Raw genomic sequence first — 18911 nt, 5'->3', positions numbered from 1 at the left:
TATTTTGTTGGTTGTTGTTAGCTACTGCAGTAAACGCAATGCATTGGCCGCTATTGTTATTGTTGCAGTCATCGATGACCGTTAATGTTTATTGCTGCTGCTAACGGTACTGCAATTTATGCTGCAGTTTTTACGGGTTCCTGTTGCTATTGCTATTACTGTTATTCGATATATGTATAGTTATTTTTATTAGTTTGTTTATTTGTTGTTATTTTTGCTGCTGTCATTGCCATTGTGACAAATTGAAATTGTCAACAGTTTTCCCGAAATGTTTGTCCTTTTATTGCCACTGCAACTGATTCTATTGAGCTTTTTGATTTTCACACACACACACACGCACACACACACACACACACGCGAATTCGTTAATGTTTCATTTGCAACAAAAACTTTGTCTGATTGCTTTGTTTTTCTTTGCGCAACAAATATCAGATTTTAAGCATGAATTCGGTTCGAATTTAATTTCATTGCATTTCGCTTTTTGTTCTCTATTTATGTATATAAGTTTGCTTTTAAGAGCGCTGATACGCGTCAGTGAGAACAATTTATTTTGTAAACAACAAAAAATTTAACAATTCTACATGTTATTGTCTGCATTTCCGATGTAATTGCTATCTGATATTATTGTTGTTGTTATTGTTGCTATTACAATTGCTAAATAAAGTACTCTTGTTTTTATAAATATATCTTTGTATTCGTTGACTATTTCAATGCAAAATCGATACATGTATTTGTAAATCGTAAAATAAACATACAGTTGTGATTGTTAAAATGGCATTCACAAAATGTTTCGTTAAAATTAAAAACAACGGACGGAAAAGCTGACACATACTTAGATTATGCCTTGTAAGTCTTATCAAAAACTTTTCTCTCGGGAGTAGGATTCGAAGCCGCACTCCTGTGATGTTCGATCTGTTGACAAATATTGCCTTCTTCGCACTCATACATACACATGTACATATGTGTTTAAGACCATACTTTCTGCTGCGTTTCGATCCATTTACATATATAAAGAAAGCATTTCAAATGTTTGATGCGTAAACATCTTTGCTCAAGACAAGGCAAAAGTGGAAAAAAAGTAGGAGAAAGGAAAGAAAAGATTTGAAGTCAAAATCGAAGCTAAAACTGAAGCCGGAACCTAAACAGGACGGCGTGTTAGAAATTTATTATTGAATTGTTAACGGTTTATGGTCGATGAGTTTCTATTGTGTTATCGGCGGAATGTGGGCATGCTACATATACCGACAAGTTATAATATTGATATACATAAGTGTGTTAACTGAGAGGCATAAACGAGTAATCGATTCTTTATCGAAAAGTATTCAATTTTTGTTGAATTCGATTTTAACAAAAACTATTGAATATTTATCGAAAAGTTATCGATATGTTATTAAGAATTCCTAGTTTTGCTATCGATAAGTAATCGATTTGTTATCGGAATTTTAGCAATATTATATTGGGGTGTTATCACTTTGTTATCGATTTTTAATAGAGATGCTTTATATTAGTTATCGATTTGTTATCAAAAAGTTAGCGATTTGATATCGAAAAGGTAACGGTTTGTTATCGGAGTTTTACTATAATGTAGTCGGTGTGTTATCTATTTGTTATCGAAAAAATTTAGATTTCTTATCAAAAAACTATCCGTTTGACATCGGAAGGTTGTCGATTTCACATCGGCGTGCAATTCGGACTTCCGGCAATGGGAGGTTTCACCAAGGCCAGTGCGAGATATACTCGTTATGAAGTTATACAGGAAGTGGATTTAACAATTATTTTTGTTTTATCGGCCTATTGATAAAGGATTCCAGGTTCCATAGCTGCGCACTATGGCATGTGTATGAAAAATTCTCTATCTTCTATTCCAAAATTAAAAAATAATTTTCAATTATGGAGAAATTAAATAAAAAGATGATAAAAAATTTTTAAGGACTACCTTTATATAAACGGACCAAAAAATAGAAGGCAATTTTTTCTTTAATACATACATAGTCTTGTTGCATTTTGACTAAAAAACTTTAACAATAGCTCTTGTAAAAGAATTTTGGAATTTAAAACTATAAAGTTGGAGCGCAATCTTTCAATTTAAGGCAAACGATGTACTTGGGATTAACTAATTGATTATTTAAAATTTAAACACGCACTCTACCTTTATAATTTTAGATCCCAAGTTATTTTACAAGAGCTATTGTTAAAGTTTTTTAGTCAAAATGCAACAAGACTATGTCTGTATTAAAGGAAAAATTGCCTTCTATTTTTGGTCCATTTATATAAAGGTAGTCCTTAAATCTTTTTTATCATCTTTTTATTTTAAATTTTTTAGAACTGCCTACAAAAAGGCAACTGCAACTTTGATTACTAATTTAAGTAATTCCTAAGTGAAAATTCTTCTCTTTATTTATTTGTTCAAAAACGCAAGTGGATTTTTCGCTGGCGAAAACAACAGAATTCCACCTCATATCATAACAAGAGAATTCCACCTCGTTTGTCAGCTACTTAATTTGCACAGCTGAAAATCGTGGCGAAATTCGCACATGCCTGAAAGTCTAAAAGAATCGTGGTGAAAGTCGTGGTGAAAGACGCCTAAAAGTATGCAAGGACGTGCATTGAATTGGACCTTCAACGAAGTGGAATTCTACAACGCCTGCAACACTCAGGAGGCTAGCCATGAAGGTATGGCCTAATCTTCTAAATAGTTCGACTTGTGCGTAACGAAGCTCAAATTTTTTGATCAAACATTGCACTGTCACCGAGTTTTAAACTATATTTTAGGTTTCAAGTCTCTAGATATCCAGGAAGTTAGTTAAAAATCGATTGTAAGATTCCCAATGTACAGTTTTCTCAATATCTCGATCCATGCGCCAACCAGCGGAATTTTTTTGATAAAATATTGCATTGTCACCGGGTTCTGACTTACGGCCCAAGTTTCATGTCTCTAGCTCATAGCACCGTTTTTAAAGGATTTGCAGTTATCTTGACTAGGCCGCCACCTAGCGGAACTTTGTTTTCTATAAGTTGTATTATCACCAGGCCTCCAACTAAGTGCCAAGTTTCAAATCTCTAGGTAACCGGGAAGTTAGTTAAAAATTGATTGAAAGATTCCCAAATTAAAATTTGTTTTCTTACTATGTCGATCCGCGTGCCACCTAGCGAATTTTTTTTGATGAAATGTTGCATTGTCACCGGGTTCTGATTTACGGCCCAAGTTTCATGTCTCTAGCTCACCGGGAAGTTACTCAAAAATTGATTGCAAGATTCCCCTCGTTTTTCAAGGATTTGTAGTTATCTCACTTAGCGCGCCACCTAGCGGAATTTTTTTCTGTAAATTGTATTGTCACCGCGTCTCGAACTATGTGCCAAGTTAGAAATCTCTAGGTAACCGGGAAGTTAGTTAAAAATGGATTGAAAGACTCCCAAATTAAAATTAATTTTCCTAATATCTCGATCCATGCGCCACCTGGCGGAATTTTTTGATAAAATATTGCATTGTCACCGGGTTCTGACTTACGGCTCAAGTTTCATATCTCCAGCTCACCGGGAAGTTACTCAAAAATCGATTGCAAGATTCCCCTCGTTTTTCAAGGATTTGTAGTTATCTCACTTAGCGCGCCACCTAGCGGAATTTGTTTTCTGTAAATTGTATTGTCACCAGGTCTCGAACTATGTGCTAAGTAACAAGTCTCTAGATAACCGGGAAGTTAGTTAAAAATGGATTGAAAGATTCCCAAATTAAAATTAATTTTCCTATTATCTCGATCCACGCGCCACCCAGCGGCATTTTTTTTGATAAAATATTGCATTGTCACCGGGTTCTGACTTACTGCTCAAGTTTCATATCTCCAGCTCATCGGGAAGTTACTCAAAAATCGATTGCAAGATTCCCTGCGTTTTTTCAGGGATTTTCAGGGATTTTCGTTTATCTCGATTCGTCTGCCATTTGACGGCATTTTGTTTTCCACGAATTGTAGTGCCATCGAATCGCAAACTATGTGCTAAGTTTCAAGTCTCTGGGTCACCGAGAAGTTAGTTAAAAGTCGATCGCAAAATTTCCATTTTAAAATTAATTTTCTGTATATCTCGATCCGTGCGCAACCTAGCGGATTTTTTTTTACTTTCATTGTAATGTCTCTCAGATATGAACTATGTTCTATGTATCTAGTGTCTCATATAGATACCCCAGTTTTGTACTGAAACTTGTGGAAAAATATGAACCCGCCTAATATAAAGAAAGTAAAAGTTAAAAAAAAACACAAACAGACAAAATTGTTTTCACGACTTCTACCTGCTAACGAATCGCACCTACCCTTTAAACAAAAACCCACTTAACGAACAGGTCTCACGAATACTCGCGAACTGCCTACCTGCTACACACACAAGACGTACCTTAAAGAACACTTCGGTACAATGAAAGACTTCAAAAGCTTACAACTAAACAAGATCACGAAAGAATGAAATTGAACACTCAAGATCGCAATACGTGGATATCGGTTTGTCTACAAACCAAAATTGAAAGAGGTGACGGAAAATCGTTCTAAAATAATTCCAAGACCTATGATTTCGAAAAAATCAAATACATTGGATGAGTCTGAGTTGCTTTTCAATATGAGAGATAGGGATCTGGAGAGGGAGAAGGAAAGGGATCTAGAGAGAAAAAAAGGGAGAGGAGTGGATAAAATGTTAAAAAAAAGGGGAGAGAGAAAAAAGTAAAAACTTCTGAAAAGTTATGCAGCTAGACCAAAGTTAGGGCAAAACAACGCCTGGCGGGGTTGGTGGTAGTTTTATAAAATTGTTTGGAACTTTATTTTTTTGTATGAGCCACTTACCATATATAATCGGTATAGGTCTAATTGACCCGAAGTAATATCGACTTAAAACACAAAATTGCCAGGGTGTTGTTTACACTCACAAATTATTTTCTAAAAGTTCTTAAACATATCATGCTAAAATACAATGCCGAGAAGGTCCCGAAAGCTATTTCGAAATAGTATCGAAATGAGTTTTGGTTTCACAAAAGTGATGACAAAAACAACTCAGAAATTTCCCATAGATAGTTAAAAAAAATCTGAACATAGTTCTAACGTGGTCCAGAATCCCAGTTATTCAACAAATAATTATGAAATAAACATGACAAAAATCGCGAATGGTCTCGAAATCGGCTGTTGTGTTGTTTTTGTAGCAGTGTTTCGTCTCATGCCATAGGTGAGCCCAATTACAAATTGTCATCAATATGCTCTAACGGGAGTCCATGCAAACTTGCAGTTTCAACAGGGGTGGACCAGAGTGAAAGGGGTGTTAGAGGCGTTTCACATTTCAATTAAAAAGATGGTTGGTGACATGTGGTGACAAATTGCATGCACGACTTACATTATGTATGTCAGAGTTGATTGCGAATAGCTAAGAGTTTAACCTGCTACAGTATGCAGATCGAGGTTGAACTAAAGTGGCGCGCATCTCCCTACGAAGAATGCTTTCCTCTTCTACGAGCTCAGGGTATTTAGCTTTAAAGAACAGGGTTCTCCAGCCAATCCCTGGCATAACGGTCCGACGCCTTTTTGTGGCTATCACTGAGTACCTGTTTGTGTATTTCTTCTACATACGGCTGCGGTCTCAGGCGCAGTATTTTCTCATAATGCTTGCGGAGATGACTTCTTAAGCCCGTGGGAGGGAGCCTCTTCAATCATATGTTTGTTGGGATGCTCAGATTTCTGGGTATTCAGTGTTTGTGCAGCATTTCATTTTTCTCCCTAATAGGGAGTACTTTCGTTTCACTGTGCAGGTGGTGTTGTGGGGATATAAAAAGACAGCACGTAGCGATTCTGATAGAAGTGTTTGACAAGCCTGTACTGAGTACTCGGTGGAAGAAAATGCAGACCTGCCAAAACACTACTCGAAATCGGCTCGAAATGATCTTTCAGAGAATCTCGAAATTATTCCTTAAACAACACCGGATCTATGCCAAAATAGTACAAAAATTATTTTAAATCTGTCCCATGAAAGTTCTATTACATCGAAATAGTTGTAATCATCTCTGAACCAGTTCCGAAATGGTGTCAAAATGATTACGAAATAGTCTAGCATTGCAATGTGTCGAGACATAGTTCTAAAATGATATTGAGCACCATCCTCATGTGAACTTGAATAAGTTTTAATCAGCCTTACAGCAGTTCTCAAATTGTCTCAAAACGATACCAAAGTAGTCCAGAATTTTAATTTGAACCGAAACAGTTCTAGAATGATCCCAAACACAATTCTGAAGTAAACCTGAGTTAGTTCTAGTCGTCTAGAAATGCTCTTAAATTTGTCCAGAAATATTAGTTCTAAAATTATCCAAAACACTGCCTGAAGTAAACCTTAAGTTGTTCTAATCAGCTGTGAAGCAGTTCCGAAACGATCTCGCAGTAGTCTAGAAATAATCCTTTAAAAAATAACCGAAACAATTCCAATTGTTTTTATTCTAACGAGCCGGACCCGTGCGCATCTTGCAGAACAAATATAAATCTCATATCAAATATCAACAGAAATCAGCTGTTCTATCAATCAAACATATACATACTTGCAAGCGCTTGCGCTGCCATCTTTCAAATGGTAGCAACTGCCGGTTATCAACCAAACATCTATGAACTTACATGCGCTTACGCTGCCATCTGGCGAATTATTAGCAACTGCCGGTAATGCAGTGTCAAATCAAATATTCACAATAGTGCCATAGTACAAGTAGATTCCGTTGTATGCTCACAATCGTTAATTTTTAACAACTTATTTTAATAAAATATAGCTAAACAAAAGCACTACCACCAATAATGCTCAAAGCTCCCTAATAACACGAATCTCCGTCTTTACAACCAAAACTTTATTTGTAGATTTGGAACCGAAATAAGAGCGAAAAAGAGACCTGCACTTAAAACCGGCAATAAAAAATAATATACAAATGTATAAGATTGTAAAATTTTAGTAATTAAATTTTAGTTTATATTTACAGTGTACAACTAATCATTTTCATGCTGCATTACACCAATTCATTGATATGCCAATTAAATTTCAAATTCAATCGAACAGCGCCAAATTGCGTATACGCAAAAACAAACTAAATACGAAGATATAAAAGAAAAATGTGTAACAACGCCAAAATGAACCCACACATTCTTTGAATTTGTCAATTAGTTGTAGAAATACAATCGTGATGTTGATAACGAATACGCAAAGCAAATTATTGAAGTTATACAAAATATCCAACTACTAACAAATACTGAAGGATAGTGAAACATTTTTCAACTAAAATTAAAAAAAAAAAAGAAAAAAACAAAAAATAACACTTTGCCTAACAAACTCTGCGACTAAAACAAAGATTATTTCAACAGGTAAATTGAAATACATAAGTGAGCAATTTTCAAACAACAACAGCCATGGGTATGGATTTTCTGGATGAGTGGTTCTTGTCGCAAGGTAATAGAGCAGACCTCATTTAAAATACTTTCGTAAATGTTTAACCACCAAGCCCTCACCAATTAAAATTGAATAATGAATAAAATTATGTACGTATCGATGACATGAAATGACAATTAGCTTTTGGTATTTGCTTGTGAGTTGCGGCAATGCGCATTAAGGACTTAAATTATCAGAATTATTCTCTTAGTTGTGAAGTCAAAGCGAAATTGCAGTTTGTTCTTTGCTTAATCAACAGCTTATTATTAGCTAACTAATTTAGAAACTTGTCAAAGCTGTCAGTCAAATAGTATTCCAAGTAGTTGATAACTTCAGCGATTGCAAAGCACTTAAACTTAGCTGTGGAAAAGTAAAATTTCTTTTATTACCTTCGCAGGCGAGGCATTTTGAAGTTGTAAAATATTTATGTGGATACTAAAAACTACAAAGTGAATTAAACTTGCGTAATTTTTAATTACTTTGCACTTCCCCTTTTACTCGTATTTATTTTAGTTCTTGTCTCTGCTTGCGCTTTTACTTTTTGCTCATACCTTTTTTAACTTACTCTTTTTTGTCTCATAGCATAGTGCATCTTTGTATTTATTTTGCACATATTTTTTTTTATACCCAGCTGTACTTGCACACAGAGTATTGTAACGAATTCTGTGTGATTGCGATTATTTTGCACCTTCTGCTAACGTTCGAATCGCTGAACTGTTGAATAAATAACTCCAATATTCAGTATTACAAAACGGTCTTTATTTAGACTACTTTGGGTGTAGTAAAATTGTACTTCACTGTCACGTACTCCACAAAAGCGTGTTTAAATCAAACTGATTAGTTATTCCTCAGCTTGCGCTGCTTTTATACTCTCTGTTGCTTCGTTCGCATATTTCTCCTAAGATATAGACTTTTCACGAAGATGGAACAGTTGTGTCGCATACTTGGTTATTTAGCTATATGCGTGTGTATGTGTGGGTAAGAACTTTGTCTCTTAACTGCTAGTTATGTGTGTGGAATGCTCTTCGTTGCCCTGTACATAATTGTGGGTGCTTGCCGTTTTTGTTGTTGTGATTATTTACTAACAGCATAGTGATGTCAACATTCGCCACAGTATCATAACTTTGATTTGAAAACGGTTGGTTATACATGTATAAAGGAGTCGAGATAGATATATATTTCCATATATATTGTAACGAATTTACTTGCAAATCCTCTTATTTGCAACTTTCTGCTAATAGAATCACTAAACTGTTGAATAAATAACACCACTATTCAGTAATGCAAAATGGTCTTTATTAAAGTACTTCAAAATAAATAACTCTACTGTTGCTCGACAAATGGCATGCTTAATCAAAACTGATAGCTTAAATGAAACTGATTCTCGCGCCTCTACTGTTGTCGCCTTTTATACTGTCTGGTTTCCTCGTTGCATACTTCTAGGCTTTTCCATTCCAGAACTTAATAGTTAGTTATCAGCTACAAAATCACCAGCCGCAACTACGTTTATAGCTTCTCATATGCGTGTGAGTAATACTTGCACAAATTATTGCCCTCTCTTGTGAGCACCTCAGATAAGATACATACATGTGTTTGTGCGTTGCTTCCCCGCTGCGTGTACGTACATATGTGTAGACATAATGATTGATTTATTGATTTGCATCAAGTAACTGCTTAGCATCGGCTTAGAGATGACAGTACCCCTTGGTGTTGCTAATATTCGTAACAATATCAAAACCGTCCGTCCGTCTGTCCGTACGTTAACACTATAACTTGAGCAAATATATATATATATACATATGAGATATCTTCACCAAATACGGAATACGGGCTTATCTGGACCCAGAATAGATTGGTATTGAAAATGAGCGAAATCGAAAGACAACTACGCCCACTTTTTCAATATCGAAAATTAAAAAAAAAAAATTTAAATGAGCTAATTCAAAAACTAATACCGCTAAGCTAATGAAATTTGGTAAGTGGATTGGTTTTATGACGCAAAACATAAATTTCAAAAAATTTTAGAATATGGGCGTGGCACCAGTGATTTTTCAAAGAAGACAATTTGGAAGTTTAAAAAGATGTAAATCAAAAGCCGTTAAAGATATTACATTGAAATTTGGCAAAGGCACTATCCTTGCCAAATTATATAAACTGTGTGAAGATAATCGAAATCGTTTAAAGACCACACCCACTTTTCCGAAGGTTTAACCTTAACAAAGTTTGCAATAACTCTATCGTATTTAACTACATTTGACTGATATTCTACCTCAATGGTGATATGGTTGAGCTAAGAACAAAACTTAAACAAATTTTGAAAATATGGTTGACCCACCCCTTTTTTGTTGCTCTTTCCAAAATACTTATTTTGTTTTGTTGATTTTGTGATAGGGTGGATAAATGATGTATACTGGAACAATTTTCCGTCATCCTTTGTCAAATTTGGTTTCGAGACAAACCGGTTTCGGCGTTGTGCCATCATCAGTGGCGATTTTCGTTTGTCTCGAAACCAAATTTGACAAGGTATAACGGAAAATCGTTCCAATATAAGTGCATCATCTTTCCAAAATACTTTTAAAGCCATAAGTCAATAAAAAATCTCTAAATCCGAACGAAATTTGGCATAAACATTTTTTTTTCATAATATGAAAAGTCCCAAGTTCAATAAATTCATAAATTCATTCACAGCTGGCTATGTAATGTTCGGTTTCAACTGAACTTAGACTTTCTTACTTGGTTTTGCTGCAATCAGTTTTTGGTGTGTTTACTTTGTACTTTAGATTTTGTTTTCATTTATTTTTCATTACTCGCTTGATTGCCATTTTCTTTTGACGCGTTGACATTTCACGAAATTTAACAAAATGCTTAAAGTGGTAGTTGCTGTTATTTTATTTTTATTATTATTTGCAACAATTTTTTAGTAATAATGCGCTTAAAATATTAGTTGAGAATTTTATAAAAAATAATTTTTAGTTTGTAATCTCTTTACTGTGTTTGATTACAAAATTTCATTAAAGCTGTATAGCCTCGCGAATTTTAAGAATTAGTAGCAACTACGTTGTTTTGAAATGCATGCAATTAAGTGAATTGAATACCTGCTTTAGCTAAAACGGAATATTTTAATTAAACGAATTTTATGTAAGCTTACGTAAACAATGCATCTTGTGTGTGGATATTGAATGTCCTTATCGCATAGAAATTGTATGTAAGTATGAGTCTACAGATTAATGGAGCTTTTATTAAACCAAGGTATTCTTATGCCATCAACGGTTTTAAATCTGTGCGCATTACAGCTATTATCACAGATCTATTTGAAGAGGGGAAAGGAAAAACAATATTGTGAATTTTACATTTAAACATGCGAAATTCACAACTTTCTTCTCTTTAAATAAAACGCATTTCATATGTAAAATTCATCTAAAAATTCTTTTTTCCATGTGAATTTAACATTGGAACATGCGAAATTCACAACTTCTTCCCTTTAAATTAAACGCATTTCATATGTAAAATTCATCTAAAAAATAAGTTTTACTTTTTTTCATGTGAATTTAACATTGGAACATGCGAAATTCACAACTTTTTCTCTTTAAATCATAGTTTCATATGTAGAATTCATCTAACATTTTTTTCCTTTTTATACCTTTCATGAAAATGAAATGGTATATTAATTCCGTCACGAAACCCAAATTGTAAGTACTTAAAGGAAAATAGATAGACCCACCATTAAGTATACCGAAATAATCAGGATGAAGAGCTGAGTTGATTTAGCCATGTCCGTCTGTCCGTCTGTCCGCCTGTCTGTTTGTATGCAAACTAGTCCCTCAATTTTTGAGATATCTTGATAAAATTTGGTGAGTGGGTGTATTTGAGTGTCCGATTAGACATTTGTCGGAACCGGCCGGATAGGACCACTATAGCATATATCCTCCATACAACCGAATTTTCAGAAAAAGAGGATTTTTGTCATATCTTACTCAATTTAACAGATTGAAGCTTCAAACTTCACCATATAATTTCGTATATTGAACATATTGAAAAAATTTATGAGATCGGTCGTATATATAGTACATATCCCGCACAACCGATTGTTCAGATAAGAAACTTTTCGTAATAACTTCCCTATTTTAAGAGCTAGAGGCTTCAAATTTCAACGAATGATTACGCATATAGCATATATTGTTGTCTGAAAAAATCATAGAGATCGGTGGTATATATATTATATACCCCGTATAAACTGTAATTTTTGCCCTTTTTTTACGGCTAGAAGCTTCAAATTCATCAAATTTCATCAAATAGTTACGTTTACGTCATATATTGTTGAAATACGTGATTCGTAGTCATAGTTTTTACACGCAGACCACAAAAAACCTGAAAATTTGCATCCTCACACAAAGTACCTACCTGTTTTTTATTTTATATTGATCTTAAAAATCGTTTAGGTATGTAGACCTGTTCACTATATATTTCTTATCTTATACATCCGATTATTCGGAGATTACGAACGGGATAAGATTATTGTTCAGCCCCATTCATGAAAGGTATGAAGTCTTCGGCACAGCCGAAGACAGTACCGTTCTTACTTGTTTTGATGTGAATTTAATATTGGAACATACGAAACACACAACTTTCTTCTCTTTAAATCAAACGAGCTTCATATGAAGAATTTATCTAAAAAATAAGTTTTTCTTTTTTTTCATGTGAATTTTACTTTGAAACATGTGAAATTCACAACTTTTTGTCAAACGAAGTTTCATATGTAGAATTCATCTAAAAAACAAGTAAGGAAGGTTAAGTTCGGGTGTAACCGAACATTACATACTCAGTTGAGAGCTATGGTGACAACATAAGGGAAAATAACCATGTAGGAAAATGAACCGAGGGAAACCCTGGAATGTGTTTGTATGACATGTGTATCAAATGAAAGGCATTAAAGAGTATTTTATGAGGGAGTGGGCCATAGTTCTATAGGTGGACGCCATCTAGGGATATAGCCATAAATGTGGATCAGGGTTGACTCTAGAATGCGTTTGTACGATATGGGTATCAAATGAAAGGTGTTAATGAGTATTTTAAAAGGGAGTAATCCTTAGTTCCATAGGTGGACGCCGTTTCGAGATATCGCCACAAAGGTGGACCAGGGGTGACCCTAGAATTTGTTTGTACAATATGGGCATCAATGGAATGGTGTTAATGAGTATTTTAAAAGGGAGTGGGCCTTAGTTCTATAGGTGGATGCCGTTTCGAAATATCGCCATAAAGGTGGACCAGGTGTGACTCTAGAATGTGTTTGTCAGGTATGGGTATCAAATTAAAGGTATTAATGAGGGTTTTAAAAGGGAGTGGTGGTTGTTCTATAGGTGGTCGCCTTTTCGAGATATCGCCATAAAGGTGGACCAGGGGTGACCCTAGAATTTGTTTGTACAATATGGGTATCAAAAGAAAGGTGTTAATGAGTTTTTTAAAAGGGAGTAATCCTTAGTTCCATAGGTGGAAGCCGTTTCGAGATATCGCCATAAAGGTGGGCCAGGGGTGACTCTAGAATTCGTTTGTGCAATATGGGTATCAAACGAAAGGAGTTAATGAGTATTTTTAAAAGGGAGTGGGCCTTCGTTCTATAGGTGTTCGCCTTTTCGAGATATCGCCATAAAGGTGGACCAGGGGTGACTTTATAATATGTTTGTACGATATGCGTATCAAATGAAAGGTCTTAATGAGTATTTTAAAAGGACGCGGGGCTTAGTTCTATAGGTGGACGCTTTTTCGAGATATCGCCATAAAGGTGGACCAGGGGTGACTCTAGAATGAGTTTGTACGATATGGGTATCAAATTAAAGGTATTAATGAGAGTTTTAAAAGGGAGTGGCCCTTAGTTGTATATGTGAAGGCGTTTTCCAGATATCGACCAAAATGTGGACCAGGGTGACCCAGAACATCATCTGTTGGATACCGCTAATTTATTTATATATGTAATACCTGCCAAGATTTTAAGGGTTTTTTATTTCGCCCTGCAGAACTTTTTCGTTTTCTTCTACTTAATATGGTGGGTGTCACAACCATTTTATAAAGTTTTTTCTAAAGTTATATTTCGCGTCAATAAAACAATCCAATTACCTTACCATGTTTCATCCCTTTTTTCGTATTTGGTATAGAATTATGGCATTTTTTTAATTTTTCATAATTTTCGATATCGAAAAAGTGGGCGTGGTTATAGTCCGATATCGTTCATTTTAAATAGCGATCTGAGATGAGTGCTCAGGAACCTGCATACCAAATTTCATCAAGATACCTCAAAATTTACTCAAGTTATCGTGTTAACGGAGGGACGGACATGGCTCAATCAAATTTTTTTTCGATCCTGATTATTTTGATATATGGAAGTCTATATCTATCTCGATTCCTTTATATATGTACAACCAACCGTTATCCAATCAAACTAAATATACTCTGTGAGCTCTAATCAACTGAGTATAATTAATTAGCTTATAAATATTTTTTTACTCGCAATGGTACATGTACAAAAAAAGCACGGCTAATGTGCAACTATTTGCCGGTTTCGAACTTAAGGCAAAAATAGATTTTTCCTTAGTCTTATATGCACTTCGTTGCTATTTTGTGTATTCTTCAGGGAGTTAAGTATATTTTTCTTGTTCGTTGGTGCCTACAGGCAGGCAGATGGATATGGTTTACACAACTAATTTTTTCATTCCGAGAAGTTCGATATATTCGCTTAAATGTGCCGTTACACGAGTAAAATTAATATAATTTGCGATGTAAATCTTAGTGTAATAAGTTTTTCGTTGAAGCCAAAACTCCAAAATATTCATATTCATAATCACTTTCCAACATCGCGTGCATTTTATTGCAAATATTTTTGAGTAAGTATGTATGAGTATACGTATATAAGAGATGCAAAAATTGTTTGAGCAAATTTGAAAAATCAACTCAAAGGCATACAATTTTTTTCAAATATCTCAATCTAAACCGAGCAAAAATCATTCAACTAAATGAAGAAATGGCGGCCGCCATGGTGTGATGGTAGCGTGCTCCGCCATCCACACTGAAGATCCTGGCTTCACGCCCCGTGCAAAGCAACATCAAAATTTTAGAAGCAAGTTTTTTCAATTAGAAGAAATTTTTTCTAAGCGGTGTCGCCCCGCGCCAGTATTTGACAAGCACTCTGAGTGTATTTCTGCCCATTAAAAGCTTCTCAGTGAAAACTCATCTACCTTGCAGATGCCGTTCGGAGTCGTCATAAAACAAGTAGGTGCCGTCCCGCCAATTTGTAGAAAAAATCAAGAGGAGCACGAAGAAAATTGGAAGAGAAGCTCGGCCTAAAATCTCTTCAGAGGTTATAGCGCCTTACATTATTTTTTTACTGAAGAAATGTGTGCCAACACTGGAAAAGAGGGCAGATAAAAGATTGCGGCGAAATCCGTCTGCATGTACATATGTAGGTTTGTACGTACAAAAGAATTTTTCGATATTAATTTGAGCATTCAGTTTGAGTGCTTTTGAAAAATAGAGGCAATTCAATAATTCGATAATTAAAAATTTTCAGTAAATTGAAAGCTGTGGCCTGAGTACGAGGTGTGAAGAAAAATAAACGAAATAATTATTGAGTTGCCTTTGTTGGCTTTTCAAATCCAAAAACTTGTGGGCAAAAATAACATTGTGTATGGTAATTCATTTTAGATAATTTTAGGTGTAACATGAAAAATATTTTTCTTTGGAATTTTATCGATTGGTGATGTGCTGTGATAAAAGAACAAAACGAATTGAAAAAATTTTAATGAGTGAATTAGGCGTCTAATTCGTGAAAAAGTTTCGTTTAAAATGTGAAGCTGTGAATAATGCAATTTTTTAAATTACGAACAAATTTGAGTGTGTTATTAAACTTTCGACCTTTTGAAACGCAACAGCTGACTTCTCATGTATTGTACATAATATTTATATATTATATACAACGGAAGTTAAAAGTATTTGGAATATTTGATTTCTACTAATTTTTTTAAAAGGTTTCTTGAAAAAGTATTGTTCTTAAAGGATAGCTTTGTGAACTAAAGATTTCAAACATTTTGATTTTAGTTATTCTATTCACCTCTAGTTCCACACTACATATACAGCAGCGAACCGAAAAATAGCAGTACCATTTTTTTTTTTAATTTCGTCAATAAAATTTTTATTTTTTAATTTTCGATATTTTGAGAAAAAACTCTAACTATTCTACCAGGGTTGGGACTATTCGAATAAAAATTACTCAAATAATAAACGCTTTTATGCGACAGTTATCAATAATATATATTCAAAGTTTTTATACGTTTATTCGAATAATACTATTCGAATACCTTATTTTACTATTTGAGTAACTTACATTGTTATTCGAATACCTTAATAATATAGCAATGATATTCGAGCAATGATTTTCAATAAAAAAAACTAACTAATACCGCGATCATTACTCGTACGTACAAGCGATGGTGGTGGGGTGATAGGTATTTTTTTGCAAATCATTATGCGTATAGCGGAACTTGAGTAGAGGTATTCGATTAATATGATATTCGAGTAGTAAGCTGACATTCAAATTATTTGAAACAGATAGCATTATTTGTGTATTCGAATATTATTAAAACCGAATCCCACTACTAATGCAAACTAACCATAACAACGTTTTTCAACAAAATTAGTAAGTTCGAGAAAACAAAATTTTGAAATTTTAGTGTGGAGTCTTATTAATTTTTCTGAGTTTGTAGTTTTGTAGTCATATCCTACAAATTACGTGTTATAAGTTTCCCGATTTGTAAAAAAAGTTGTCAAAAATCAATGCCTATAACTTGTACTTTGAACTGATGCGGCCCAAAGACTGCATACTCCAAGTTATATTCAGAAAAATTCAAATACATTTTTTTATAAAATTTTCCCGATTTTTCGAATTTTTTCGACAATTTTTTTTGTGACTGTATCAGAACGCATAGAATTTATGTACCTACAGATAGGGCGTTTCGAAACAAAATCTGAGTATGGATCATTCCAGTAGTTTACTCAGATATTGCGATTTCGAATCGGAAGTCAAGAGGGTGGCCACTTATCAAAGCAAAAAATTATCTTTAATCATTTCCGTTTTCATCAAACTGCATCTCAGTTTCGTTCAAACTTTGGAACTATGGACTTACTCGAACTAGTGGTTTTTTTTCTATGAAAAAATGTTCGAACAATTTGCTCGTTATCATAAGTAACTACCGGTCCCTGCAGATGTCGCCTACTTTATCCCCCAAGAGATAAATGTGTTTGATTCCGCTGTAGAGGGGCGATTGGCAGTCTCAAAGGGTGTTGCGTTGGGTGTTCCATAAAGTGGTCAAGACAATTCTGTTCTATAAAATCCTGGTCTGGTGGTTAGCACTAGGAACTAACACTAAACACAATGCTGAATCTTTACCCGGTTGGCGTCGTGCCCAGCAGGACTTCGCTACAGTTACTAGATTCGCCACTTATATGAAATGAGGTACGAAAAAATATCATGGGGCTGGAGTCTGTTGAACTTGTTCATGGGCTGTGGACTGTTATTATGCTGCAAGTTTATCTAGGTTTTGTCACCGGGCGGTAGCCCAAGCATTTGATTCATTGATCCGCTGTTCGGCTATCCGGATACGTAAACGGAAAATCCGGATATCCGTATGTCCGGATACTGGAATATAAAAGTTGAATATCTGCATATCAGAATTGAACGAAGCAAACATCGAAAAATTTAACACATTAAAAAAAATTAAACAAACATTTGTAGATTATTAAATTAACGTCAAAAATTAAAAAGCTACAATTTTACAAACAAGCGAAAATAAGAACAGTGCCATTTGTTTATAATTTTAAAAACTCTGTTAATTGATTTAAATGCCCCAAGAATTTATTGCTATTAATCTTAGATAAACATATATGGTACATCAATTTGTTGCTTTCACTGGATATCCAAAAATACGGTATTCAACCGGATCTTCATAAATCCGGATATCCGGATAGCGTCATAAACGAATATTAACCGGATATCCATGCCGTCCGGAGTTTATGTGTGTCAACGGATATCCGTATGGATATCCGGATATTCGAATATGCGGATAGTTCCAGGCATAGAAAGACTGAATATAAAACGACTACCAGGCAAGTAAATGATCCTTGATCTGTAAAGAGTAAAGGCAAATCATCCTGATTATACAGACTTTTTCCACTGGGGCCTCAAGCCAGAGTGGGCACCAAGGAGAAGCATATCATGATGGTGGCTACACCCAGGCCATACATTTTGGCTACATCGTCGTTAGAAAAAACTACTCTTAAGATTGCATTGCTCTTGCTGTGCTAAGGTTTTGCATGGCTTTCTTAATACCCGAAATTGTATGATTTCATAGAAAATGTGAAATTATTTTTGACTGGGCACTCTAATATGTAAATAAGCAAAAACCAATTTTCCAATTTTCTTCAGTCTCACGCTTTCACACGGTAACGCGAAGGTTAAAAATATCATTTAAAAATGTTAGCCCCAATTAGAGACGATTATATGTTGTTGTTGTTATTGTTGTAGCGGGAAGTACACTCCCCGAAGGTTTTGGGGAGTGTTGAAAATGTTGATGGTCTTTTGGCGGATATAGATTCGGTACGTTGCGGTAACAATCATCATTAAGGTACAAGCCCGACCATCTTGGGAACGATTTGATATGACCCCCTAATTCCATGAGGAACTTGTAGGCGCCAGAGCCTCGGATGCTAAAGAAATGGAATTCGTCACGGGTACACTCAGAGAAAAAATCGTTCTAAAAGGAACGAAACAAGTTCAAAATTAAGAACATTCGTTGACAAAAGTCTGTTAAGTACGTTTTTTCTTAACTCGTGACCGATGGGCTTGTTTAAGAACAGTTTTTCCCTACGAACGGTGTATTTTATGACCACTTAGGTATTGATTCGTGAACCTTCTGTGCTCATTTCAAACACTACTCGGGCTTGATTTAAGATTTTTCGTTCTCATGCTTCGAGAACGATTTGTGGTCGATTTAACAGTTTTCGGTCTCAATTCAAGAACGGTTTGTGCTTGACCATTGGTGGGAGGAAGATAATTTTTTAATTATTAGCCATTTATTTATTTATTTTTTATTAATAAATAATTTTTTTGTTATTAATAGGAAATATTAATACCAAAAAAATATTATTAAATGCCAAAAACGTTTGAAAAAACGCATAATATGCATTTTGTCGTAGATTTCTCGATAAGAGAAATCTTTTCTATTTGATGATGCAATCTGAATATTTATTTAAAACATTTCATAACAAGTTTGAGAATTACCCGAATGGAACTGAACGAGAAATAAGAGTTAAAAAAATAGAATTATACCGTTTCTTTTTTCTTGAAGTTAATTTAAGAACATTGTTCTTAATTTAAGAACATTCGTTCTCATTAAAAGAACATTTGTTCATAATTTAAGACCAGCCCTTCTCTTTTCAAGAAAATG

The 18911-nt window shown here is 34.6% G+C and overlaps 3 protein-coding genes across 14 annotated transcripts in view; 2 read left to right on the top strand and 1 right to left on the bottom strand.

The window, feature by feature from the left end:
* LOC137252761 (peptidoglycan-recognition protein LB-like) overlaps nt 1-7110 on the top strand; it is a 122270-nt gene extending 115160 nt beyond the window's left edge. For all 5 annotated transcript variants that reach the window (XM_067788870.1, XM_067788862.1, XM_067788857.1 and 2 more), the window contains one exon: nt 6980-7110. In XM_067788870.1, the coding sequence (XP_067644971.1) occupies nt 6980-7088 (109 nt within the window). In that variant the 3' untranslated portion in view covers nt 7089-7110. The remainder of the gene's footprint in view (nt 1-6979) is intronic.
* LOC137252734 (trichoplein keratin filament-binding protein) overlaps nt 1-18911 on the bottom strand; it is a 310267-nt gene that overhangs the window by 270377 nt on the left and 20979 nt on the right. The window lies entirely within an intron of this gene.
* sals (sarcomere length short) overlaps nt 7263-18911 on the top strand; it is a 100752-nt gene continuing 89103 nt past the window's right edge. For 3 of the 8 annotated variants that reach the window (XM_067788794.1, XM_067788785.1, XM_067788776.1), the window contains exon 1: nt 14971-15100. Coding sequence is in view for 1 of the 8 variants with exons in the window: in XM_067788799.1 (XP_067644900.1) it covers nt 7404-7443 (40 nt within the window). In the remaining 7 variants the exon portion in view is untranslated. Of the gene's footprint in view, nt 7444-14969; nt 15101-18911 lie in introns of those variants that run through there. The other 5 variants (XM_067788767.1, XM_067788727.1, XM_067788799.1 and 2 more) reach the window with 4 other exon arrangements.

The sequence above is a fragment of the Eurosta solidaginis genome, chromosome 1, assembly GCF_040869045.1.
Source record: "Eurosta solidaginis isolate ZX-2024a chromosome 1, ASM4086904v1, whole genome shotgun sequence".
NCBI classification, from domain to species: domain Eukaryota; kingdom Metazoa; phylum Arthropoda; class Insecta; order Diptera; family Tephritidae; genus Eurosta; species Eurosta solidaginis.
Note: the sequence above shows the minus strand (reverse complement) of the source record. Positions and strands in the feature narration are given on the sequence as shown.